This window comes from Nannospalax galili, unplaced genomic scaffold (assembly GCF_000622305.1).
Source record: "Nannospalax galili isolate Female #2095 unplaced genomic scaffold, S.galili_v1.0 scaffold648, whole genome shotgun sequence".
NCBI classification, from domain to species: domain Eukaryota; kingdom Metazoa; phylum Chordata; class Mammalia; order Rodentia; family Spalacidae; genus Nannospalax; species Nannospalax galili.
This window is the reverse complement of record NW_008360311.1, coordinates 4,523,621-4,550,234: the sequence shown is the minus strand read 5'-3', so window position 1 is coordinate 4,550,234 and position 26,614 is coordinate 4,523,621. Positions and strand designations below refer to the sequence as shown.

Sequence of the window (26,614 nt, the reverse complement as noted above, 5' to 3'; positions counted from 1 at the left end):
TGGGGTCAGTGTGGTACAGTGTACTGGTCTTGGGGTCAGTGTGGTACAGTGTACTGGTCTTGGGGTCAGGTGGTACAGTGTACTGGTCTTGGGGTCAGTGTCAGTACAGCGTACTGGTCTTGGGGTCAGTGTGGTACAGTGTACTGGTCTTGGGGTCAGTGACAGTACAGTGTACTGGTCTTGGGGTCAGTGTGGTACAGTGTACTGGTCCTGGGGTCAGTGTGGTACAATGTACTGGTCTTGGGGTCAGTGTGAGTACAGTGTACTGGTCTTGGGGTCAGTGTGGTACTGTGTACTGGTCTTGGGGTCAGTGTGGTACAGTGTACTGGTCTTGGGGTCAGTGTCAGTTCAGCGTACTGGTCTTGGGGTCACTGTGAGTACAGTGTACTGGTCTTGGGGTCACTGTGGTACAGTGTACTGGTCTTGGGGTCAGTGTGGTACAGTGTACTGGTCTTGGGGTCAGTGTGGTACAGTGTACTGGTCTTGGGGTCAGTGTGGTACTGTGTACTGGTCTTGGGGTCAGTGTCAGTACAATGTACTGGTCTTGGGGTCAGTGTGGTACAGTGTACTGGTCTTGCTCAGCTGGCGAACCTTGCCGCATGGTGCCTGTGGGGGCTCGGCAGGCCAGGATGTGTGTTTGCATTCAGTTACGTCTTGGCCTTTTCGTCCCATGTCCTTTGAGGGACCAAGGGGGCCATGTGAGAGATACAGAGAACAAAAGCTTTCCTGGGCCAAGGGCTCACCATGGTGGCAGGGAGCAGCATGGTGTGCCTTTGTCTCTGACAGGGTTAAGTGGGGGTTTCAGAGGGTCCTAGAAGGGAATGTGAGATGCAGGCGGGGACAGATGGAAACCACAGTGAGTGTGTCATGCTCTGCAGCCAGTCCTGCTCCTTCAGGTGACAGCCACAGTAAGAGTTCAAGATGAAAGACTTGTGCAGAGACTGGTTGATTGGTGCACTTTAGACTTCTTCCTAACTCCTGAAGTGATTTCTCCTTGCAAAGCAGTGGAGGGTAGAACACCAGTGTAGCCCTACACGCCAAGAGAGGGCCTCATTGGTACACCAGAACCCAGGAGGACCTGGTATAAAGTGCAAATTACTGATTGGGACTGGTTGATGTAGCTGACTGTCAAAAAGTTCATGACCCAGGACAGATGGAGGGCTGATGTAGAGGTATCAGCTTCCCACCCCGGCTGAGTGTGGCTGCGGTTAGAGCAGGACTGCCTACCATGGCACCAGGCCTTTCCCCTCCCTGGTATGCAGAACTGCCGGGCAGGGTGTTTCTTGGATGCCAAGCCGTGGGGCAGCCTCTGTGCAGGCTGCACTGGTGTCTCCTCAAGTGAGACCCGCTGGGAAACCCAGGCCGCCTGTGTTCCCTGCCCACAGCCGCAGCGTGCTCCCACTGGTGGCCTCAGGGCAAGGGAGAGTGTGAGGCAAGCAGATGTGGCACTTGAGGGGAGACACCCACACCGGACCTCAGCTCTGCCCCTGAATCCTTCCTTCCTAACTGAGAATGGAGAATTGGGCGGGGGTCACTGGACAGTCCCATGAAAGCAACGAAAGAAAAGATCCCCAAGATGGACAAGCAAAGCCCACTCAGCAGGAAGACAAAAACAGCCAGGAAAGCCGTGTCTGACAGAAGTCCAGGTGCCCAGCTCTCCTCATTCCCCCTGAGAAGCAGTGGGACTCGGGGTGCAGTGATGTCTATTCTGGGGACGGCCTCCTCTGCCTCCAGTTGGCTAGCATGCTTTGTGGGATGCAGCTGCTTACTCCCAAAGCTGTTTGTGCTTGCTGTATTCCTACATGATTTAGGCGTTATAAAATGCCACAGAATATAGCAGGCCATGGTGGCGCATGCCTTTAATCCCAGCACACACTCTAAAACAGCCACAAAACACAGCACAGGAAGGGTGTTAGGTGCAGTTACTGCCTCCAGCCCTGAGTGATGTTTACTTCCTCCATCAATCCCTTAGAGCCTACGAGCTGTGAATTTTTTTGGTGGTGGTTGCGGGGGGAGAGACAGGGTCTCCCTGTTAACCCCAGCTGACCTGGAATTCACTATGTAGACCAAGCTAGCTTTGAACTCAGAGAGATCCACCTGCCTCTACCTAGCAGAGTGCTGGGATTAAAGGTGTGCGCCACCACGCCCAGCTACAGGCTGAATTTTAGGAAGTTTCCTCCTCACTGTCTACCAGCTGCCTGAGCAAAGCCCAGTGTATGGTCATGTAAGGAGAGGAGGCACACCCCGTACCCCAGCCACTAGGGAGGCTGAGGTCAGAGGGCTTCTCTTGAACCCAAGAGCTCAGTGTGAGGGTCACAGCACAACTCCCATCTCAGGGGGAAAAAAAGAAGGCAAAATAAGATCTGTGTGTGTGAAGGAAGAATGGAAGTATTCAAGACCATTGTGCAGCCAGGGCGACAGCCGCTGGGCAGGGCCTGTGGCTTCTGTGTGAGGCGCACACACTAGTTGCTCTGGCCTCACCTACAGCTTGATCTGCATTTCTGGAACCCTCAGTGGCCACATCTGAAGTAGACATCAGAAAATCTGCCCTCCTGCTTGAGCTGTTTGGGACTGAGTGGCAGGCCAGCAGGAGGCGGCCTGTACTGGCCCGCTCCTCACGGAGCCTTGGTTGTGAGCTTTTACAGAAACACGTACGTTCTGGTCTGCTGTGGCCATCAAGTCCTGTGGCAGTGACCCCCCCATTGCTGGCCAGCCACACCGTGACTCCTCAGGCTCTGGTTGACTCCTGGGCTCTCTTGCTCTTGATTTCATGATATTTCGAGTGTAGCTGAGCTTTGCTGTGCGCAGCAGTTTGCAAATCTGTGTTTCCTCACTGCCTGTTCCCACCACCTAGATGTGAAATTCATGCTGTGTCTTGGGTGTTTTGCCCCCATAATGTTTGTTGGTTGCATCTGAAAGTGTGCTGGTCAGAGTATGGGCACACCCCTCTGGGTGGCAGACAGGGTTGCCCAGTGGGTGGTGCTGCCTCGTGAGATTGCCCAGTGATACCATCTCCTGAGTGTTTTCCTGTCTGAGTGGTCAGCATCTGAGCACAATAGCTCCTCCGCAGGTGAGAAGTGTGAGGGCAGGAGACCCCTTTGGGAAATGACTGGGAGCTGTGGGGGTCACTTCTCGCAGTCTAGGAACTTGGCACAGGGCGGCAGATAACTCCAGCAGGGCAACTGCATTCCACTGGTCCCAGGTTAGGAAGCAGTTCTCAGAGAGCGAAGTGGTCCTGAGGCTGGAACAGTCAGCCTTGCTGCCTCAGGAGTAAAGGAAAACGTCATGGAAGGGGGAAAATTAGTAAGTGGGCACAGAATCTGGGAAAATACGAGACTGACCACAGGGTGGCAGGCAAGTGCCAAGAGCCACACGCCTCTCCTCACGAAGTTGGACAGGCATAAAGTAGGCACCATTTGTATATTAAGCAAAACCTGTTAGAAAATAGTTACCTTAGAGTGTGACTTTAAAACGCCACAGAAATTCACAGGCCTTTAATAAAGAGACGGGGTGCATCACTCTGGGCTCCAGGTGCTATGCTTAGGGAGAGGGAGTAGGAGACAGAGGAGAGAGAGAGACCCTGGACCTGACACCATGCCCCCACTTCTGGATCAGTAGATCGTTTATGAAAGGCAGTATAAAGAGATTTTTTTTTTCTCAAAGCTGGATGTGGTGGCTCATACCTGTAATCCCAGCACTTGGGAGGCTAAGGCAGGAGAATCACTGCAGATTTGAGGCCAGTGTGGGCTACACAGTGAGTTCCAGGACAGCCTAGAGCCACAGAGCTGAGAGTGTCTCAAAAAGAAAATATGGTTCTCAAACTAATATATCAGTTCAGTTTTATCTCAGTCAAACATCCTAACCCATGGTTAGTGGACTGGAACAAGTTGGGTTTTTAAAAGTACATTTAGGAGCGAGCTCATATAAAAACACGCAGGACATGGGAGGAGCACTGTGGAGGGAGCACCCATGCAGGAGTTGCCCTTCAGAACAGGGCGAATCCACGGGCAGCACAGTCTTGACCCAGAGACAGACCAGTGTCCTTGTGGGCTGTGTTCTGGCCAGGAACAGACATGTAGGGTACAGGAGGACAGGAGGAAGCTTAAAGTGTCCATTATTCTGGATTAGGATCCAGATGCCTGTCACACTACTTACAGCACTTAAATGCATGATGTACTGGGAACACTGACATACATCGGCTCACCCCAGCCTGCCAACCCAGAAGCCATAAAGAGATTGACTGGGCTGGAGAGATGGCTCTGCTCTTGCAGAGGACCCGGGTTCGATTCCCAGCACCTACATGGCAGCTGTGAACTGTCCTTAACTCCAGTTTCAGGGGAATCGAAGCCCTCTTCTGACCTCTGCAGCATTGCACGACACAGGTGCACTCACATACATGCAGGCAATACACATAAACATAAAATAAAAATAATAAATAAAATTTTTTTCTTTTTTTAAATTGAGCCTGGGTATGGTGGTGCATGCCATTAGTCCCAGCACTTGGGAGGCAGAGGCAGGTGGATCTCTGTGAGTTCAAGGCCAGCCTGGTCTACATAGCAAGTTCCAGGCCAGCTGGGGCTACAGGGAGACCTTGTCTCAAAAAAAAAAAAAGAAATTGACAGAGTTCATACTTCATTCAACCGCATTAAATTGCAAGTTTCCATATGGTAGATACATTAGGAACAAAGTTAAATGTGGCAGGCGGATAAGGTGAAGGTGAACATCCTTACTTAGAAAAGGTGAACTTGCATAGTGTGGACAGCCTGTGGAGTAAAGGAGGCAGAAGGTGCATCACACTCTCCTGGGCTCTGGACACTGTGCTAAGAAGTCCCCATGGCCAGCCCATGTCTCTGGGCACGAGGGTCTTGCAGCAGTCCCTGGAGGCTGCTGGGTGACCCATGTGGGTTTGCTAGTCAGTGCTTGTGCCTGAGCCTGTGTTGGCCCGGTGTGAGAGATGACAGAGCACACAGTTCTGTGACTGAGATTCTGGCATTTCTCTGCCTGCAGAAGTCTGCCCTGATTGTCCGGGGGCCCCAGGAAGTGAAGAAGCGGGAGCTGGTCTTCCTTCAGTTCCGCCTGAACCAGAGCAATGAGGACTTCAGCGCCATCGACTACCTCCTCTTCTCCTCTTTCCAGGAGTTCATGCAAAGGTGACCTTCCAGAGTTCACTGGGGCCTTGCTGTCTTCCCACCTTGAGCCTGTCCGTGCCGGGGATGGAGGGGTGACGGTGGGGTAGGGGAGCAGAGCTGCAGATGGTCACTCATTGCCTCAAGGGAGGGAGGAGCACGAGAGCCTCAGCCCATAGATCGACTGCAGCTAAGCCAGCATGGAGTGGAGGGCCGCTTGCTCTGTGCACACAGTGCCGTCTGAGCGATCTCGTGGTCTGTCTGGGCTGAAGAGCAGAGTGAGCTGCCTCATATTGCTGCAGATCCCTGCCTGCTGCTCTGGGCCTTTGCTTGCAGTGATTGTTGGATTCAGATACTGTTTTGGGAACACTGTGGTGTTATCTCTGAGGCCCAAAGTGCTCAGTAGAGTTGAATGTTTCTGTGTGCCCCTGCCTGGGCCTGCTGAGCTGGGGGCTCCATTTCTAAGAAGTACGGTTGCAGCCACAGTGGAAGGGAGGTGGTACCCACCCTAAAAGAAAGTGAGCTTCTGCTGCATCACACACCACCCTGCTCCAGGCATCCGGAGCAGAGCGCCAAGCCTCTGCTCTGCATCCCCTCGCAAGCGCCTTCTGAGGTTACAGCCTGTCTCTCTTGCCCTTCTGAGGCCCCTCTACCCCTTCCTCCCATAGTGAGGGTTTCAGCCTGGCAGTGTTTGCTTTTGCTGTTTTTAAAAATTGTTCTTTAACAGTTTCATATATGTGTAATGAATAACGGCTCTACTGGCTCTCCTCCAGGTCACTGAGGAGCCTGGGGCATTGTGCTACAGGGATCTGCAAACCAGTGTACTGATGACTGAGGTGGTGGGAGGGATGAGGAGGAGAGGTGAGGGAGGGAAAGGCGCTCCCATAGGGGAGGGGGAGTCCATTAATCAGGCTGCTGCCCTTCATGTGGCAGAACTGTTTGGAAACCTGCCTGGGCCTGGCTTTAGACGTTGGCTGACCAACAGCCCAGGTAAGGCACCAAGATTCGGAGAGGAGTCAGGAAGTGGGGTGGACTGCGTTCTCTGGTCGTGTCAGGCCTGGGCGAACCTGGGTCCACCTTCTCTGTTCTCTCAGCCCAGACAGGGAAGGCTTCATGCAGGCTTGTGAGAGTGCCTACTCCAGCTGGAAGTTTTCAGGGGGCTTCCGCACCTGGGTTAAGATGTCGCTGGTGAAGACCAAGGAGGAGGATGGGCGGGAAGCTGTCGAGTTCCGGCAAGAGGTGGGTGGCTCTGGATCTCCTTAGTATAGCTGGTGATCTCTACACTTGAATCTGGGGTAGAGGGAAGCTTTAGAGGGGAAGGGTATTTGGGTGGGGTCTTCGATGAGACGTTTACCACAGCGAAGCAGGATCACCAGCAGGGTTTCGTGCACCCTTCATGTTGGGGCATCCATGCTCCTCTGGAGGCCGGCATGCAGACAGCCCTGGGCCCCACAGAAATCAGATTGTAGAGGAGCCATCTCTGCACCGTATAGAGATTCCAGATGTTGACAGATGAGAAACCTGGCACCGTGGGGTCTCTGTTCTGTGGCTGATGAACCGTTAGGAAGCAAGAGGAAAGATGGCTGCTTTCTTGATTTACTTTTGTCGCATCCTTCTGACGTTTCTCTTTTGGGGCTAAGCACAGTGGCTCATGCCTGTGATCCCAGCTTGAGAGGTGGCGGCAGAAGGATGAGTTCAAGGCCAGCCTCTGCCACATAGTTTGAGGCCATTCTGGGCCGTTTCATACAAACAAAAACAAACCCCCAAAGCAAAATTTCCCTTTGAATGTTTTAAAATGCTATTAGACCAATAACAGTGTGTTATACCATCTGTAAAGTTGTAAATGTAAGCATACTGGATGCTTGCTCATACATTTTTTTACTAACAAGTCTAATCAGAAAGCTTTTGGGCCTCTGGCCTAGAGTCAGAAGGCTGGGCATTGAGCCAGTGGATTGCTGGGGGTCTGCTGCATGGCGCGGGAGGGCTTGGGGGAGACAGAAAAGGCCTGGGGTCGGGGATGGAAGGAGACTGGGCTTGCCTTCTTGGGGGCACTGCCCACCACCAGCAGAAGTGACACCCAGTCCTAGCTTTGGGGCTTCTGCTGAGGTGGAGCCCTGGCTCCTAGGTCAGGGACAGGAATTTTTCCTTCCTTGAGAGGTGACGTCCTCTAGCAACAGGTCTATAAAATGCTGTTAGTAAGATGACTTTCCTGGCTCCGCTGTCCACTCAGCTCTGAGAACACCAGGTCCCACATGGCCGGAAGTGTGCTTATTCACCTCTCACTTGGGGGCAGCCCTACCTGTGATCTGAAAGCAAAGGGGCAAAACCCCAGCTGAGCTGAAAACGGAAGTAACTCCCTGCGCCTTTTGCTGTCTGAATAGGAGGAGTCTTCTGGCTTGGTCGGGAGGTCTGAACAAGTCTCGGGAATGCCTTTCTGTTGTGCTTTCATTCACTCCTCACCTTGTCCCAGAGGCAGAGATTTGGCCCATTTCCCGGGTGGCCAAGGTGAAGCTCGGATGAGAGGTGGGCCCAGGCTTCCAGAGCCCGTCCTCCCTCCATCGTGCCGTGAAACCTGTTTCACAGTTGACCGGCAGATCTTACAACGCATGCCTATTTACAGGGCTGCCCAGCAGTATGGAGCTGGGACTACATCTTGTTCAGACATGAAGGGTCAGAACACTTGGCTCTTAAGACAAAGTATTTGGAAATTTGGGACCTTTCTTTCTTTGAATTGTGTCTTCCATGGTACTCTGAGTACAATGTAATTGCTGGGTGTAGATACCTGACGACAAGATTTTGATGGCAGCTCAAAACACAATTATACATCACAGATCTCTCCCAAAGAACTATGGAAGCCGCCACGGTAAGGCTCTTGGACCAGTTAAAGGGTCTTGTATAGGACTTTTGACTTTCCTCTCCAAAACATGGTGTCAGGAGAGCCAAGGGCTGAGACTCCCTCCCTGTTCTCCTTTCCCAGAGTCCAGGCAAGGGAGGGCCCAGAGGTGGTGGTAATGCACTGTCTCTTCTGCATCTAGACCAGTGTGGTTAATTACATTGACCAGAGACCAGCCGCCGAGAGAAGTGCTCAGTTGTTCTTTGTGGTCTTCGAGTGGAAAGATCCTTTTATCCAGAAAGTCCAAGATGTAAGTACTGCTTAGAGTATGAACTCGGTGCAGGCCAAGTCTGCTTCACTCTCTGTCTCAGGACACACAGCAGCTTGTAACCTCGTCAGTGCTGCTGCAGCACTTGTGTTTAGGGGGATCTGCTTTCATCACGAGATGGGCTCTGTAAAGGCGGTCGGAGCCATTCTGCTCACCATTTTCTGGTCTCTAGCAGAATGCTGGGTGCAGAGCAGGCACTCGGGAGTAATTGCAGTTACTATGGAGATTACTACAGAAGTCATTCCTTCCTAATGGCTCTCTGTAGGCTAAGCACTTGTGGGAAGTGGAGCAGACAATTAAGTCATTAACTAATGCTGTGTTCTCAGTCGTGGAGGGACAGGAGTTACCTGCAGCTTTGCCAAAGGAACACAGTTGCACACTATTGGAGGTGACCTCAGAACTAATGATTGACACATTGTCACAAGATGTTGAGATGTTCGTGGAAATAGGGACGTGATCTCAGAGCTCAAACACGTGTGCTTCGGATCCCAGGGGTGGATTCTGAGATGGATGTGCTCGGTGATCAGCCACTACCTGTAAGACTGGCCCAAGCCTTGTGTGAAGGGTGTATGCTGAGGCTTACCACGAAGACTAGGCTGAAGGAACCAGTTTGTAGCTCTGTGTAAAGTATGTGTTCTGGTATTTTTAAACACTCTATCTGGCATGAGATACCTGTTACGGACCAAGTAGAGCTCCCCTTGAGGCATGCTTTACAGCACCCCTGCACACGGTGTGGCCTTGCTGGCATGTGTGAAACAGGGTTCATTTGGGCCATCCTGAACTAGGCTTTACAGCACCCCTGCACACGGTGTGGCCTTGCTGGCATGTGTGAAACAGGGTTCATTTGGGCCATCCTGAACTAGGCTTACACTTGGGAACTCACAAATGTAAGAATGTAGCTCAGCGGAAGGTGCTTGTCTGGCATGCCAGGGCCGGGTTACATCCTTAGCAGTGCTGGGGTAACGAGGACAATTAGTGAAGAGTAGCGTCTTGTCAGACAATAAGCAACTGTCACAAGGGGCCTGTGGGATGAACAGCTTTGCTGAAATACAGAGAGGGTTTTGGCCCTGTGGCTGGAGGAAGCACCAAGTTGCAAGAATTAGTAGATCTAGATAGGACTGCATCACGGCTTGGAAAGGGGAGCAGGGCCTGGTGGCCAGTCCACACGGCGAATGTGAGAACTAGCCTTGTGGACTGGGTATAATTATAGGGAAATTAACCTGAGTCACTGTTGGATTAGGCCACAAAACGAAAGCTCAGTGAGATCTTACTTTCTTCCTGTAACTTCATTACGTGGGCTCACGGTTTTCTTTTGAGATTAGCTGTGGACATTAGAGTCTGGATGAAGCAGAGGCATTAGCTGGCTTCTCCTGTAGCCCCACAATCTGGAGTGCTATGCAACGAATGACATGCTGATCAGAATCAAGGCTGATGCCAACCAGTAACCCTGTGTGTGTGCGTGTTTCGTAGATCATCACAGCCAATCCTTGGAACACCATCGCACTTCTCTGTGGGGCCTTTCTGGCATTATTCAAAGCAGCAGAGTTTGCCAAACTGAGTGTGAAATGGATGATCAAAATCAGGAAGCGATACCTTAAAAGAAGAGGCCAAGCGACAAACCACATAAGCTGAAGTTGCCCCCACGACACTGCTGCATTGATAGACCGAGGCACCAGCATCCTGCACTCACTTGAAAGGGACCTTGAAGGGAAGAACAGCTCGTCACACTGGACGGTCTAAGTAACCCAGAAAGAGGCTATTCTGAGCCCAACAGGAAACTCAGTGGATAACCTGAAGATATTTAAGTATTTAAATTATTGATGAACACCTCACAGAGCTGTCCAGTGACTTGGGGGAGGGGAAGTTTCCTTCCTGTTGACTCACTGCATAGTCAAGCTCCAGGTTAAGGCTCCCTCCTTACCATAGATTATTTCCTTGTAAAGTGAACAGCTGTGTGATTTTTCTTTAACCAAAAAGCCTACGGAGGTGCACAGGTCATGCCTTAGAATCCAGGCATTGTAACAAACCCTCGTGATTTTGACACTGCCCACTGGTGCTGTCCAGGCTTGGACAAGCTGTTACTAAATGAGATGTCTTTTTTGAGATAGCCTCTCACTCTGTAGTTCTGCTGGCCTTGAAACTCTGTAATCCATCTGTGCCTCCCACGTGCTGGGATTAAGGCTGTGTACTACCATGCTTGGCCTTAAATGAGATAGTGAAGGCCACTAGAAACAAGTGGTTTTCTGATGGAGTAACTAACCCCCTACTTCTCAAGCTGGACTCTGATGCAGTGCAAGTTCAGTGATTAACCCCAGGAGCACTGATGTATATAGTAGGTACCTGCTTAGTGTACTTTGATTTCATTAACAGGTAAATAAAGTTAACACAAAGGATTGAGTGCCAGCTTGAGTAGCTGCTAAACCAGCAGGCACCCATGCTCCTTCATGCCTGACCACCAAACAGGTAGGTAGAGTCTGGACTGCCAACAAGGATGGATCTGACTGTGGTATGTCCTCACCGTGAAGGTAAGCCAGGCGTGGTGATGGAGAGGGCCAGGAAGAGGGCCAGATGCCACTAAAAATATGCTAGTTAATGGTTCAGTATCTATAAACACCTCTTTGGCCTTTTAGGCTTCTGGTCTAACCTTCAACAGATTGGGTGTGTGTGTCGTACACACTACATATTTTCCACATTGATGGTTATGAAAAGTGTTCTCAGACTTTTTGAAATTAATTTTAAGCATGTGCATTCAGAGGGAATATGGTAGCATTTCCCAAATTCAGTCAGGTCTGAAAAAATCCAAAAGAGAACTACTCACGTGTCTAAAGAGGGTTAGGGTTAATTTTAATCTAATTTAGCAGTAAGAAACTGTTTTTGGCTGATTTTACTAAAATAAACCTGTATAGGTAAATACCCACTAGGCGTGGTGGCACACACCTTTGATCCCAGCACTTGAGAGGCAGAGGCAGGTGGATCTCTCTGAGTTCCAGGCGAGTTGGGGCTACAGGGAGACCCTGGCTCAAAAAAAAAAATATATTCCCTGCTACCTTTGTGTGTCACGTAGGTATGAGAATTCAAAGTTAGCTGAAAGTCTCGGGGCAGGAGTGCAGCTCAAAAGTAGGTGTGTCCTTGGCATGAGGGGCTCTGGGTTATATAAACTCTAAGAATGACGTATCATTTTAATAATTGTTTTTCTGTACTGTATAAAGTTGAGCTGTTGGGTTTGCTTTATGTAATTAGGATGTATTTGTGCCTGTTCAGAGGAAGAAAGCCCAATGGCCACTTCTGGAAAGACATCTGTTTTGTGACAGGTTTGTCTCTCTGTGCTGTCCCCAGTCAGCAGCACTGGGCCTGAAAGCAGCTTGTCTGGCCAGCAGTGCAGTGTTCCTGGGTGCTCCCTGCTTGAACGCAGTGAGAAATACATGCCATTGCACCCAGCAAGTTTCTTACAGGACCACAGACAGCAGAGGGTCTGCTTTCACAGTGACCTACGAGCCCCATGCAGAGCCTGTGCTAGTTTTGTTTAAGCGTGTAGACATAAAGGTAAGTGAAGCTGTTACACCTTCCAACCTTCACAGAAGTACTGCTGTAGATTAAGAGATTTATCCTCCTGAGCCTTTGTTAACTAAATTAGCTTTAATGTTAAAACTATCCTCTGAACACAGAGGGATATGAAGAAGATGGATATTGTACAGCTTAGAATTTTATGAAAAGATCCATGAGCCCCAAGCTTCCTGTTTTTAATCAGAACTCTCCCCACAATTTGTGGCCATTTTCTGTGAATATGCTTACATATACAAAAGGGTAGGCCTCCTGAATGCTTAGTATTAGAGCTGAAAAACCAAAAATGACAGAAGGCAAAATACAAACATAGGCTTTATTAAATGCTGCTCAGTCCCCAGTGAAGATCTTTTATTATAAAACACAACTGCAAGGCAAGATTGGAATGGTACTCTGATAACAAAAGATGTAAGAAATACTTGACCAGGTAAGAACATACAAGACTTCTACATAGTCAGTCTCAGAGGACGCCTACTGCATTTCCTTTAAAGCCAGGCAGTGACAGCTAGCAGCCTACATCACACTGTGGGACTCAGCCTCCTGCCTGCATCTGGTGGGGCTGGGCAGGGTGGGTCAGGGACTGGAAAGGCCCTGCCTCCAGCCCGAGGAGATTAGAGGAATGAAGGAGAGGTGAGCCTAGCATCCACCCTGCAGCCACTACTCTGTTCACACCTGGGGTTGCAGCTGCTGAAGGGAGGTATTTGGGGACAGAAGAAGTTTGGTTTACTTTCCCCCAGCTTTTATATTTTGTGCTTTAGAAGCCTGAAAACATGAGGCTTTTCAGAACCCAGAGTGTAGTAAGATTTTGGGGGAGGGCTTTTATCCCACCATCTTCTAGGAGACAAAGGGAAGGACAGATGCCTCTGTTTCCCTAGAAAGGGTTCTTTCCTTGGATTAACTAAGGTCTGCAGCAATGTGAAAAGCACATTATAAAAGGGAAAATGTACAGAGCGGCCTACTTAGATGATCTATGTGCAACACAATCAATTCAAGTCATAATTCTTACCACTCCCATAATTACCTCACTCATATCAGATGATAAAATTCATTTCTGTGAAACTTCAAAAGTGACACAATCAATGAGCAGACAAAGGTTACAATATACGGTGGCCATGATACAGCATGGGGCTATGTTTAATCCATATTTTTTTCACTTAGACTTGCTAGGAAAAATTGGCCTTTTAATTATATTATACTGATGAGGTTCGCTTTGAAGTTTTTCTGTATTTCAAAAAGTGTACAAAACTGCCCATCCAGCAGTGGTAGGAAGCTGATCTTTATTCAGCACCTGTACTGCTGAGAAGACTGTGCATGTTGTAAGCACTATTCTGATTTTCTAGAGCCTTCTTTAGTTTCAACTCTTCTAATTTTTTCCACAGTTCTTCCCGTTCCAATTCCTTTTTCTTCTCTCTGTAGATAAACCACAATTGTTAAAAAGTCACTGCTGAGCAGTTTGCTAGAGAACACATAGAGATCTCTTGTATCAGCTCAAAGTGGCTATACAGGCTATCCCTCCTCCATGACTAACACACTGTGCTTTACAGAGCACATTCTTACACAGTATTCTGAGTCAACTAAAGACAAGACGCTCCTCTCTTCCCCACCCACACTCAGGTGTCAAATGAAAACTGACTACCTTGGATACAGGTTATGAACATGCAAAAACCCTGGGCTTATATTTCTACAGCTTTTAAAGAATCTGGTGGCTTACACTGACAATAGGAAATGATCATTCTTAGTCACACGAAGCATCCATGTTCAAATGTTAAGCATCTTTTCTTTTTGCCCATTGATTCCTGGGCAGATCATGCCTGAACTTTTGCTATTTAAGAGACTAATGCAATCAAGTCAGGTGGGGTGGCGCAGGCCTATCATCCCAGCTCTCTGAGTTCCAGGCCAGCCTGGTCTACGTAGTGAGTTCCAGGAAAGCTGGGGCTACAGGGAGACCCTGTCTCAAAAAGACCCCTCCCCCCCAAAAAAGGAATGATGCGTTCAGCAAATTATCAGGGGGCTAGCTCCTGAGTGGGCATCACTGAGCCATCTCTCCAGCCCCCTGCTTAACAAATTTTATGAAAATACCAGGATTCATGACTGGAGAGACAGCTCAGTGGTTAAAAGCACTGGCTGCTTTTGCAGAGGACCCAGGTTTGAGTCCCAGAATCCACAAGGCGCCTAACAATCGTCTGTAACTTCAGTTCCAGGGGAGTCCCGATGTCCTGTCCTCTGTGGGCATTGCATGACACGGGTGCACTTACATACATGCAGGCAAAACACTCAAAAAGAAATTTTTTAAATGCCAGCGTTACTTTGCTTGACAATCACGATGGTGCTCAGAGGCTTTCAAATTCTAATGTACAATGTATGCTTTGTAAATACGACAACTAAGAGATGGACCTTTCCTACCTGAATTAACAAAATATCAGGTAATTTTATAACTCAACACATCAAGTACCTCTGTCTTTCAGCTTTGTATGAGCTAGTAAGGTCATCAAAAAGCTTGCCATTCATTTCCATTAGGGTTTTCAGCACGTTGTACACCAGTGCTACAATGGTCCTGAAAGACATGAGCCAGTCCTGGGTTAGATGCCAGCAGCTAAGTACAACACTTTCCTATCTGAACTGGGTTAAAGATCAGCTGATAATGCAGTTTTCTTTGGATAATTAGCTAAAGCTCAAAAAGTGTTTGGTCTACTCCAAAGGCTCCACCCTGCCTAGGTTATGCTTAGGTTAATTCCAGCTAGAGATGAAAGTAGCAGCAAAGTAAGAATGCCACAGAAGTTAGACTGTTCAAAGTCTACAGAGCACTACTGGCTTTGGGCCCTGTGGCGCAGGGAGATCCGGTGCGGAGCAGCGGTGCCACACCAGTACCGTCTTCAGGAGGCTGGCACGACTGTTGCTAAAGAATAGTCACATACAACTTTATGAAATATGCATGTATGTGCTCTGTATTTCACATTCAGTTAAAACTTATTTTAATATTTACTCTAAGTTCCAAATCTCTATAGGTTTTATATGAATTAGGCAATAAAATACTAAAATGGTTAGAGATGACAACACAAAAAAAGACATGAAAGCTGGGCATGATGGCACACACCTGTAATCTCGGCTCGGGGAGGCTGAAGCAGGAGATCCTGAGTTCCAGGCCAGTCTGGACTAAAAGGAACTCATGACCCACATAAAAATACTCACTGATTCCAGTGTTCTTTGGAAATTTTGTACAGACTGGCAAACATAATTGGCAGGATTTTATCAATATTCTCTTCAATCAGACTAAGAATGTACTCATTATTCCAGAAGTACAGTGCTCTTTCTGCAACCTGTGAGACACCAGAGATGTCAGGATTCAGAGGCGGGAAAAAGCAGTACACGTAAGAATGTCACCTCTGGGGAAAACACAGTACCTGAAAGTGAGAGCTGGAGACGCACTTGGATATCTGCTTAAAAAGTGGCTCTTCAATTTTTTTGAACTGTGTTGGTTCAATGACATCTAAGATTTCTTCAATTTCTCCTAAAAACATCACCTGGGTTAAAAAAAAATTTAAAAAACATAACCAATTTGTATGATGTTAATGTAGAAACCTTACAGATGAGATTCATCTACAGTGAAGTAAACCACTAAGACTGGGTGATATGCAGTTCAAAGCAGGGCTTACAGCCTTAAGACTTGAAGTCTGACTTTAATGCGCTGTATTTATACTACAACCCACCTCTTTCTGGCTGCATGTTTTTGGCCAAAATTTTAGCAGTCCTCTGATCACCTACAAAACAAAAGTTTAAAATGAATTAAACAGCTGGGCCTATCTATAATCCTAGCACTTGGGAAGCTGAGGAGGGAGAACTGCCAAGTTCAACGCCAGCCTGAGATACAGTGCTACCTCCCCACATAAAAGAACGAGCCAGGCTTGGTGAAATGTGCCTTTAATCCCAGCACAGGAGGCAGACAGCTGTGAGATCAAAGCCTGGGATGTCTACATATAGTTCCAGCCCAGCCTGGGGCTACATATAGTAAATCTCAAGATATTTTCAACAGTTGTGACTGTATCAATCATTCTGAAGTAAAATATTCAACACTCTAGACTTTATGAGTGTTTCGCCTGCATGTACGGAAGTGAACCCATATCATGCAAGTGCTCACGGAAGCCACGAGTAGGCCTTGGATCCCCGGGAACTGGCGTTAGGGACCATGTGATAACTGGGACCCGAAACCAGGTCCTCTGCAAGAACAGCTAGTGCTCCTAACTCTAAGCCATCTCTCTATCCCCACCACCCTCTTAACTTCTGTTAATTCAACAAAGATATACCAAGGGCCACCACGCCTGGCACACAATATGTTTTAATTATAAAAGATGGTTGAAAAAAATGAAGAGGTGATGCCGGGTGTGGTGGTACATGCCTTTAATCCCAGCACTCAGGAGGCAGAGGCAGGCAGATCTCTGAGTTCAAGGCCAGCCTGGTCTACATAGTGAGTTCCAGGACAGCTGGGGCTACAGGGAGACCCCGTCTCAAAAAAAGAAGAGATGACTACTTCCCTGTTGTCTTTTGATCTTACCACACAGCTCACTCAGAAGTCTATTATGGGGCTGGAGAGATAGCTCAGCAGTTAAGAGCACTAGCTGCTCTTGCAGAAAGCTCGGTTCCCAGCACCCACATGGCCAACAACCTTCTCTAGCTCCAGTTCCAGGGGCTCTGACGCCCTCTTCTGCTGCTCTCCATCAGCTCTGCACAGGTACCTACATGCAGGCAAAACACTCATACACATGAAATAAAATAATTTTAAAAAGTCTGTTACTTCCTGAGCACACTCCCTTTCCACCCTGTTCTCTGAATGCAGTCTGACTCCTTGGAAGTCCCTCCTACTAGATGACTAACTTAAGGTTCTGCTTTCTGATAACCCACTACACAGAAGCACGCAATGAAACATCTGATGCCAACCACGCACATGCACAGGAACCCAACACTTACTGGCTCTGTCAATGTTGTGTCTTTCTCCAGGAACTGCACAACACAGTATGCCAGCTGGAAGGCAAGGAGACGTTTAGGAAAAATCAGTGAAGTCACAGGGACATGAGATTTCCTATTTAGTCAACAAAAACATCACTTTGAAAATTTTTACTAGTTTTCAATTCCAGTATAGAAAACAAATATAATTGTACCTTTTTGAATCTTGAAAGTTCTGGTTCAAACAATTGTTATCTCTAGACTTTACAAGAACAATTTCATCTTCAGTCATATCTACCATATGTGGTCTGTGCTAGTCTCTAAATGTTAGAGGCCACCAAGATCTAACTAGGTTACAAAGGTTCAAAGTGCCAATTCTGCAGGTGTGAGATTTATTCACATCACTTACACAGCTAATTAGCTCATGTCCTGGACCAGACTACAAGTAAACCTTTTGGTTGTTTTTTTTGAGGCAGGGTCTCCCTGTAGTATGTATGTAGACCAGACCAGGCGGGCCTCTGCCTCCCAGTGCTGAGATTAAAAGGTATGCGCCACCACTCCTGCTCTGTAAGTAAACCTGATACTATTAGCCTTAGTAACAAAATACAATAAAAATTTGCTTTGGGCAATTTTCAAAGCAGATTCCTCAATTATACTTGACACTGTCGTCTCAATATCTCAAATTCTCTGCCTTTATATTTGTCTTCGAAACTGTTCATTTTATTTAATTTTTCTGAAACTTACCTGAGCATGAAACAAAGCTAATCCTTTTGCAGTATGCATAGGAATAAGAACCTTCATTAAAAATTGTTTATGTTCTGCTTTCAGTGGCAATGCAAAGCCATTGATAATACTGGAGGGAAGAGAAGGCAGGGGAAGGGTTAAGGAGTTACCACTTGTTTCTAAAGTATCATATCCACCAGTACATAAGGAGCAGCTTGCTTCCGTGCTACAGCTGGAAGACTATTCCTCTCCAAACTAAGACCACTGCTCTGAGCTCTATCCCTTAGGTCAGTGTGCGGTCGGTCTCTCTCACCCTACAGACTGCTGCCTCCTGCTTTGCTGCCCTTCTTTTTCTTCCCTAAAGCCACAGCGAGTCAGTCACAACACTGTTAGAATTTTCAGCATGTTCTGAAGTAAATGAGTTTCTCCTATAATACTGAATAATCTGAAATTAAAGAAAATTAAGATAATTCTATAATTGCGTAATTCTATTTAGTGACTACAAAGACAAGACAGATTAGGATAGTCTTTCAACAGTGAGTAACACTGCTTGTAATCTCACTGATCATTCATTTCAATTTCAACTTCCTTCAGCTCCTCCTAGTTAGGAGATCTGAAAGTCCCATGGCTCCGCAACTTCAAAAGGGGAAGCAGATGTGGACCGTGACCTACGCAGCAGTACTCTACCATGCCAAGCCCCCCGAACCCTGCAATAGGAATTCAGCTGAGAAATGAGGCTGAATGCTCCACGTTTGTTCATTTATTTTAGTTGAGGACTGAACTCAGGCCCTCTAGCACTGTGGTCTATAATTACACTCTTAAAATAGGAAGCAATTTTTTTCTGACTCTAGCTGTTAGTACATAAAACATTCATTCATTAACTTAATTCTTAAGAAGGACAAAACCCCCCTGACCCACCTTCCTAGTATTTCGAGGAGCTCAGCAACACCATTGAAATGCTCTGTTTCATATATAAACCTGAATTTAAAATAGAGATAGAGGTAGTAAAACTCACACACCAGAAAACAGGCAGGATGGGAAAGAAACCAATCCAGTGGGCAACAGAAAGGCACAGGGAATGCTTGTGTTTTTTTTTCTTCTGTTAACTACTTAACCCCAAACCAGTTAATTCACAGGAACCCACGACCTCTCTATTGAGAGGACCTCATGTATTCCAGGCTGGTCTTGGGATGTAGCCAACCTTGAACTCCCAATCGTCCTGCTCCACCTCCCGAGTGCTGACATTACAGGTTGTGTGGCCTCATACCTGGTAGGCTCTATATGGCACTAGGAATGGAACCCTAGGTTTGGAATGCTAGGCAATCACTCCACTCAATGGAGCTGCATCCCCAGCCCAACTTCATAGCAATGTTGACAAAAAGATCCATTTCCCACTAAGTCACATAGACTTCTAAATTTTGTCATATGAAGGTGACAGTACTATTTCCTCTGATTTACATTCAATTTACTATACAAAAAAAGACAGATTTGCTCAAAGAAACTTTTCCAAAACAGGAAACCTCTATTCACAACAAAACCCAAGTGATACGGACTCACTTCTTAAATTGCCTGGAATTTTCCTAGGCCTCACATTACATAGGCTATCTAGCGTTCCAATATTGGGACTGCCACTAAGGCAGATGACAAGAGGAAGAGGCAGGGCTGACCCGTAGCCACAGTAGATAGGGAGATATGGAGAACTGGAGAGATTCCAGGAGGCAGACACCACTCATCTCCCTGACAGCCTTACTTCCCGTCTTCAATTAACTGAGGCAAAGAAAATAAACCTGAAGTAGAGGCGTTAATGTGAAATCTCTTGATTTGAGGCAAATATTTAATTTTATGTGTACAAGTGTACTGACTGCATGTATGTGAATGCACCCATGTTATGCAGTGCTGCGGCGGTCTGAAGAGGGCATCAGATGCCCCTGAAACTGGAGTTAAGGACAGTTATTAGCCACCATGTGGGTGCTAGGAATAGAACCAGGTCCTCTGCAAGAGCAGTCAGTGCTCTTAACCGCTGAGCCACCTCTCCAGCCCAATTTGAGGCAAATATTTTAACAGATTAACATTTATAAAGTATTCAAATGATAGGTCCCATATGTATTTAATTAGTTATGTCAGACAGTCAAAAGAATGTGTTTCCACAGGTACTGGTTTCAGCAATATTTACACACAAAAAAATCTTAAGAGTTCAAAGAAAAATTTAGTAAATTCTCTCAACCCATCTTAAATAAATACAGCATTGGTATTACCTATCACACACTGTCCTCAAGCTGGGCATGGTGGTGAACACCTGTAGTCCCAGCACTTGGGAGGCAAGTACAGGAAAAAAAAGAAAAGAAACCAAACGCCAAGCACTGTCCTCATTACTATAAAATTTCACTCATTTGTTAAAATATCCAGGTTTTAGATATTAAGAATTAACCTAAAAGGAGCTTGGGAAAAGATAAGGGGGGAGTGCTATAAATTAGCATAAGATTGATTTACCTGAGGAAAATGTTGTTAATTTGTTTTCTGATGAATGCTCTTAGTCCAAGAAATTTTCCATAAATTCGATGCAGAACAGTCTTCAGGAAGTCACGTTCTCTGGGATCTTCACTATCAAAAAGCTCCAGGAGCTTTAAAAAAAATCTGACAAATTACTTTTAAAAAATAATCGAGCTAAAAGTGCTCTTTTTCTTCTGATTTTATTCTACACTTATCTAAAAAAATTTGTAATTTTTTTCTTAAATATTCTGCCTTCTCTGATTTTATTTGTGCTAAGCAAATAAAACATTGAAAAGCTTAGGGGGTTGGTTATTTCTTTTAAAAGCATTAAAATTTAAGAGATGTCTAATTATCTTTAATAATTAAAAGTTTAAGTTTTGAGACATAGCAGCTGGATGTGGTGGTGCATGCCTTCAATCCCAGCACTTAGGAGGCAGAGGCAGGTAGATCTCTGTGTTTGAGGCCAGCGTAGTGTACATTCAGGCCATCTAGGACTGCACAATGATACCCTGGTCTTAAAAAAAAAACCCAAAACCAAAACCATACCATACATATGTAAATACACATAATCTACTAGAACTGTATGTTCTGACTTTTGGAACTGGGCAGGTCCGTGAAAGATGGTAAGCTGTGAACTGCATCAGTTCTTACTCCATTCTGTCTTCAATTACATGTAGATTTTAAACCTAAGTAGCTATTTTTTAGGTAGTGACAACTTGAGTCAGATTTACCTGCCTCCAAACATGATCTGCTTATGGTCTGCACTCATTTTTAGTTCGGTCAGGACACTGTACCAAGCTCTAGCCAAAAGTATCCATGGACACAAGTATTTGTCAATATGGCTGATAAATTTAGCCCAACTTAGTCTTAAGTGGCTAAACTACTCATTTTATGCTCAAATTTATGTTTCAAATCAAGACATTTTTATGTATTATAATTTATTAGAAATATACTCACATGATGAAACAACCAGGAATCAGGAAACTTGCTTTTATCAAACTGCTTTTAAAGAGTAATTCATAACCCCTGGCCTTAGAAGCAGATACTATCAAGGTTAGGGAGTCTAGTTCAAATTCAAATTGTGCTGCCTACGAGTGACATGAAGCTGAATGAGGGCTATCTCTACCCAAAAGCACTGAACAGTGCCTCGCACACCCAAACAGTACATCTTAGTTTCCTTCAGATACTCTCCAGTTTGAACATAAATTGAAGTTTTGCAAATTTTTTCAAAAAAATGTAATAAAATTTTTCCTACTCTTCTGAGTCTTAATAAAGCAATCTTTCACATCATTCCAAATACAAAAGCTGAGAACTGTCATGTCAGTTTCTGGAAGCAACACCCTAAGAATATTTCAGAGAAGCAGCTGTGAAAACAGTCACATAGAACTGCTGGAACGAAATTACCCGGCCTCAGCCTCTCAGATAATTGAAACTCTCAAGTACAATGCAGGACATGGGTCCACTCCACCAGGCTTCTCCTTGCTCCATATGTCAAGAAAAGTCCAGCAGCCTGAGTATCTCAAGCTCTAGACTGAAGCGCTAAAGGAAGGTTCCTCTCAATCTGCTGTTGTGTGAAATACAATTGCTGGTCAGCAGGGGTCCTGAATGTATCCCACAGAGCCAAACAAGAAAGTAACTCCTCTAAGCAGACATTGTTTCTTGTTTATCAGCACTCCACAGCAACTAGTACTTTATAGGAGTCAGGGGTAGTTCTAAATATGTGGAACTCATGTTTAATCATATGGGACACCCAACAGTGGTCTGAAAGGGCCTCATAATGATTTTAATTGTGGCCTTTGCATCAAATTCCCAACAAGGCATTCCATATTGACAATGGTCTTTAAAAGAGAAAATGGACCTAGAAAAGCTTGGTCCACTTCACAGTTCTGTTTAGGGCCAGGCAAATTTCAAATGCTTAAAAAGAGGCTTCTAAATTATTTTAACAATTTTGACAATATAAACAGAAATAGACACATTCTTAGAAACTAATTATATGTAGGTTCCAAAAGGGAAGAAAGTGCTGCATGTGCTTAACTCTACCTTCTCCCCTTAAGGATCCTGTGTCTGTGGTTTAAGGAACTGGGTGGGCTGGCGGCCATGATGTTGAGAGGAAAGGAAAAAGGAACGGTATCCAGAGCTCAAACTCCTCACAATCCCCCCGACCGTCAGCTCAAAGTCAGTGTTTAAAACACATTTCAAGCTCAAAGACTTAAAACTTTAAAACAGGGCTGGAGAGATGGCTCACTAGTTAAGAGCGCTTACTGCTCTTGTAGAAGGCCCAGGTTTGGATCCCAACACCCATATCAGGCAGCTCACAACCTCTTGTAACTCCAGTTTCAGGAAATCTGACGTCCTCTGGCCTCTGAAGGCATCTGCACACACATGAATGCACATAAACTCACACTGACACACATACACATAAATAAGAATACATCTTTAAAACAATTTAAAACACAAGTTTTGCTGAGGTTAAATGATCATACCAAAGTCGAGACTACAGAAAGGACAATTTGACTTCATTAGTGCACACCCTTGATACAAGTACTCTTAACTTCTCAAAGCTACTTTAAAAGTGCATGTTTTTAAGTGTATATGTTTGTGTATGCCACTTGTGTATTGCTACTGCTACCTATGGAGGCCAGAAGAGGGCATCAGACTCCTGGAACTACAGTTACAGGTGGTTATAAGGTACCTGACATGGGTGCTGAGAACCACACTTGGCTCTTTTTTTTTTGAGACAGGGTCTCAATATGCAGCCTTGGCTGGATCTTGTTATGTAGACCAGGCTGGCCTTGAACTCACAGATGTCTCCCTGCCTCTGCCTCCTGAGTATTGGGATAAAAGGTGTGCACCACCATGCCTGGCTTGAACTTGGATCTCAAGAACAAGGGCTCTTAGCCTCCAAGCCATCTCTAGGCCCTCAAAGCTACTTTTATAATAGCTAAGTATTTTAAATCATTTAGGTTTTGGAAGACTACTCTTAGTCACAAGTTAATAACTAAGGTAGGAAAATAAGAGATATGAGAGTTCCTCACCTGTTGTACAAATTTCTGATCAATGTATCGCTTTGCAATGCTAGGCTGGAAATCAGGACTCTCCAAAAATCTCAAGAAGAATTCATACACCAACTGTGAGAGAAAGCCAATAAAAGTTAAAATGAGGGCCTGTAAAATTCTGCCCCAAATTTGACTTCATGTAAAAATATACCTCCTTGTAAATGCAGGTGATTGGTAATAGTTTCTAAAAATAAAGTACTTAAAAAACTATATATTTACAATTGGTTTCGTAATGAGGTGTATTGCTTTGCATGACTGGTGGAGAGAATGATCTATAGGACAGACAACAACAGCACCACTAAGGTATGAGGATGGCTCCTTCCTTGGTGCACTATTAACCTACCTCAATTTCACCAAGAGTTTCTCAAACACAGGCTCAGAAACCTCTAGGTAAGACTGGGCAGTGTGGAGGCCGGGTGTGGTGGTGCTCACCTTTAGTCTCAGCACTCGGAGGCAAAGGCAGGCAGATCTCTGTGAGTTCAAGGCCAGCCTGGTCTACACAGCGAGTTCTAGGCCAGCTGGGGCTACAGGGAGACCCTGTCTCAAAAAAGACCAAAAAACAGTAAGAGTGAGCAGTGTGTAACAAGAAAATCTTCAAGTCTTTCTATAAAACTAGAATTTGGAGGCTTGGCAAGATGGCTCAGGGTAAAGGTGTCTGCTGTCAAGCCTGATGGCCTGGGTTTGATTCCCAGGACCAACATGGTGGAAGGAAAGACCAACTCCTGCAGGTTGTCCTCTGACCTCCACATGCGCATAAATCAATAGTGACTATAAATTGAGAATGGGGAAAAACAAAGCAACACAGCTTCCTCACACTGGAGAGTAACAAACCAACCTGCACAAGCACAGACCTGAGAACAAGCAGGCCTTCTATTGAGATGCACCATGCAACTGTTGTGTAGTAGCAAACTGACCTCTAGAATAATACCTCAGACTCAAGTAACACCTGGTTCCATTTGTCACCATCACACTGTCAAGGAGAAAGTACAGCTTAAAAATTTTTTTAAATAATATTTTATTTATTTTATGTGTGTGAGTGTACTGCCTGCACGTATGTGAGTGCGCCCATGTCATGCAATGCCGCAGAGGTCAGAAGAGGGCTTCGGATTCCTGATGGTTCGTAGCTGCCATGTGGGTGCTGGGAATCAAACCCAGGTCCTCTGCAAGAGCAGTCAGTGCTCTTAACCGCTGAGCCATCTCTCCATCCCCTAAGCTTAAAGTTTTTTAACTGTAACCTAACAGCTACAAAAGGCAGGCAATTAGCCTCAGATATACCTTAATTTGTAAAATACAAGTAAACAGTAAGTCAGCTTAGCAATCTGAAAGTAAAAGAGGATTAGATCCCCAAATAAAAAGGTAATTTAAGAAATATTTTATTTGGGCATGGTGGCACATGCCTTTAATCCTAGTGCTCTAGAAGCAGAAGCAAGTAGATCTCTGTGAGATTCAGGCCAGCTTAGTCTTCATAGCAAGTTCCAGGCCAGCTGAGGTTATAGGGAGACCCTATCTCAAGAAAACAAACACACATGCATTTTGGGGTTCTGGGCTCCACGGAAAATCATCTGTTCTGCATGTGTGAGGACCAGAGCTCAGAGTTTGGGTCCTGAGCAGCCATATGAAGGCTGGAGAGATGGCAGTCGAGTACTCGCTGCTTTTGCAGAGAGCCTGAGTTTAGTTCCTAACACCTACATCAGGCAGATCACAACCAACAGCCTCAAGGAATCTGATGCCCTCTTCTGGCCTCCATGGGCACTGGTACTCATGTGTCCATACCCACATACAGATAAACACATTTAAAAAGATCTTCCAAAAAAGAGAAAAAGTTGGACAGGAGGAGTTGCCTCTCTATAATTTCAGTACTGTGGAGGCAGACGGGCAAGCTGGCTAGGCAGACTACCTGGAATCTGTGAGCTCCAGGTTTAATGAGAGACCTTACCTCTACACATAAAAAGTTGAGAGCAATCAAGGAAAACATGTCAACTTTGGCTCTCCACATGCATGTGCACTCATACACATGTATACACACACATACATATGCAAAAAGGAAAAAAGAAACTTTAGATACTTGTGCCCGATAAAAAAGGAAAGAAAAGAACAAGACAGATGTGGCTCCATGAGCTCCTAGACCTCACAACACACAAACGCAGCAGAGATTTGGGCCATATCACTCAACAGAGTTCTGCATCTGTGAGCTGAATAACACTAGCTGACTAGTTTTGAGATCTGGGTACATACAGTTTTGTAAGGGTTTTTGAGACAGGTTCACACATAGTGCAACAGTCTCTGAACTCCGGTTCCTCTGCCTCAGCCTCCTACATGCTGCCCCTTCCCCAGCCCAATTTACTTTTTTTTTTTTTTTTTTTTTTTTTTTTTTTTTGTCTTCTTGAGACAGGGTCTCTCTGCATTCCCAACTGTCCTGGAACTCACTATGTAAACTAGGCTGGCCTTGAACTCAGAGATCCGCCTGCCGCTGCCTCCCAAGTGCTGGGATTTTTAAAGACGTATGCCACCATGGCCAGCAAACCAACTTACATTTTTTTAAATGTACCTTTACCTATCTAGGCACAAGGAACAATGCTCATTTAATCAAATATTACCTTGCAATGTTACCTGTGCATTAAGAACACAACAAGAAAAAGAACTGGTGTCCAGTAAGTTTTTATTCGTGGATACCTATGTAACAACACTATACATAATTTTGGTTTGGGGCACAGACATGCCTGGGGTGCTCTGAAGACTTGTGCTATGCAGCTTTGCTGACAACACAACTTATTTAGTGCCTATTTTCAAGTTTACTGCTGGGTGAGCTACATCTAGCGTGAACAGGTATTGGGCACTGTGCAGCCCAGAAAGCCTATCCAAGGAGGAAGACAGAACAAAAAATAAGAGGAGTACACAAATAAATCTGGCACCGATTTTGAGTGGAGACATTTGACGAAGAGCTGTATCAGTGTGGGATGTGGTGGTCTGCATTCACTTAGACCTGGACAGGAAGAAAGAAAGAGCAGGGCTTTTATAGAAAGAAAGATGTGTGTGTCTTGAGACAAAGCCAGTTCAGAGCATGCCCTGGGGGTGTGGAATCAGACTCAGTTCTTCAGGCAGACCAGTGCTAAGTACTTATTCGGAAATTCAGACTACAAGATTGAAGTTTTTGAAACAGCATCTCTCCTGGGAGACTTAAATGATATCAAGCTCCAAATTCTCTAAACCATTTATCTAGCTGGACACTGTATCATTCACCATCTATATGTAATTTCTTAAATAATTCCCATCAACATCATTTCCCTGACACAAAGCACATGAAGTGGCAAGTGACGATTAGCAGAGGTCTGCTGTCATGCACCCAACTTAGCAGCACTGACAAGATGACGACAAAGGTTATTTAATATGTGGAATAGTTATTCCAAACAAGGATAGAAGAAACTATTGATCTAGAGAGCTGACAATCTTCAAAATGGTACTGTAATATTATGCTTCTATAAACCAAATCTCATCCCCAGTGTCACTCTCTATGTACCTTATCCTGCATTCTCTCTTCTTCAAGTGATCATCTTTGACA

General features: G+C 45.7%; 2 protein-coding genes across 2 annotated transcripts in view; one reads left to right on the top strand and one right to left on the bottom strand.

The window, feature by feature from the left end:
• Pacc1 (proton activated chloride channel 1) overlaps positions 1 to 13,007 on the top strand; it is a 27,704-nt gene extending 14,697 nt beyond the window's left edge. Inside the window, exons 5-8 of the mRNA XM_008824826.2 lie at positions 5,008 to 5,150; positions 6,221 to 6,365; positions 8,162 to 8,269; positions 9,758 to 13,007. Of these exons, the coding sequence (XP_008823048.1) occupies positions 5,008 to 5,150; positions 6,221 to 6,365; positions 8,162 to 8,269; positions 9,758 to 9,919 (558 nt within the window). The 3' untranslated portion in view covers positions 9,920 to 13,007. The remainder of the gene's footprint in view (positions 1 to 5,007; positions 5,151 to 6,220; positions 6,366 to 8,161; positions 8,270 to 9,757) is intronic.
• Ppp2r5a (protein phosphatase 2 regulatory subunit B'alpha) overlaps positions 12,146 to 26,614 on the bottom strand; it is a 54,176-nt gene continuing 39,707 nt past the window's right edge. Inside the window, exons 4-13 of the mRNA XM_008824825.2 lie at positions 23,035 to 23,127; positions 20,000 to 20,130; positions 18,428 to 18,487; positions 17,531 to 17,639; positions 16,811 to 16,864; positions 15,556 to 15,606; positions 15,250 to 15,369; positions 15,038 to 15,165; positions 14,301 to 14,402; positions 12,146 to 13,258 (exon numbers count right to left, since the gene is read on the bottom strand). Of these exons, the coding sequence (XP_008823047.1) occupies positions 13,126 to 13,258; positions 14,301 to 14,402; positions 15,038 to 15,165; positions 15,250 to 15,369; positions 15,556 to 15,606; positions 16,811 to 16,864; positions 17,531 to 17,639; positions 18,428 to 18,487; positions 20,000 to 20,130; positions 23,035 to 23,127 (981 nt within the window). The 3' untranslated portion in view covers positions 12,146 to 13,125. The remainder of the gene's footprint in view (positions 13,259 to 14,300; positions 14,403 to 15,037; positions 15,166 to 15,249; positions 15,370 to 15,555; positions 15,607 to 16,810; positions 16,865 to 17,530; positions 17,640 to 18,427; positions 18,488 to 19,999; positions 20,131 to 23,034; positions 23,128 to 26,614) is intronic.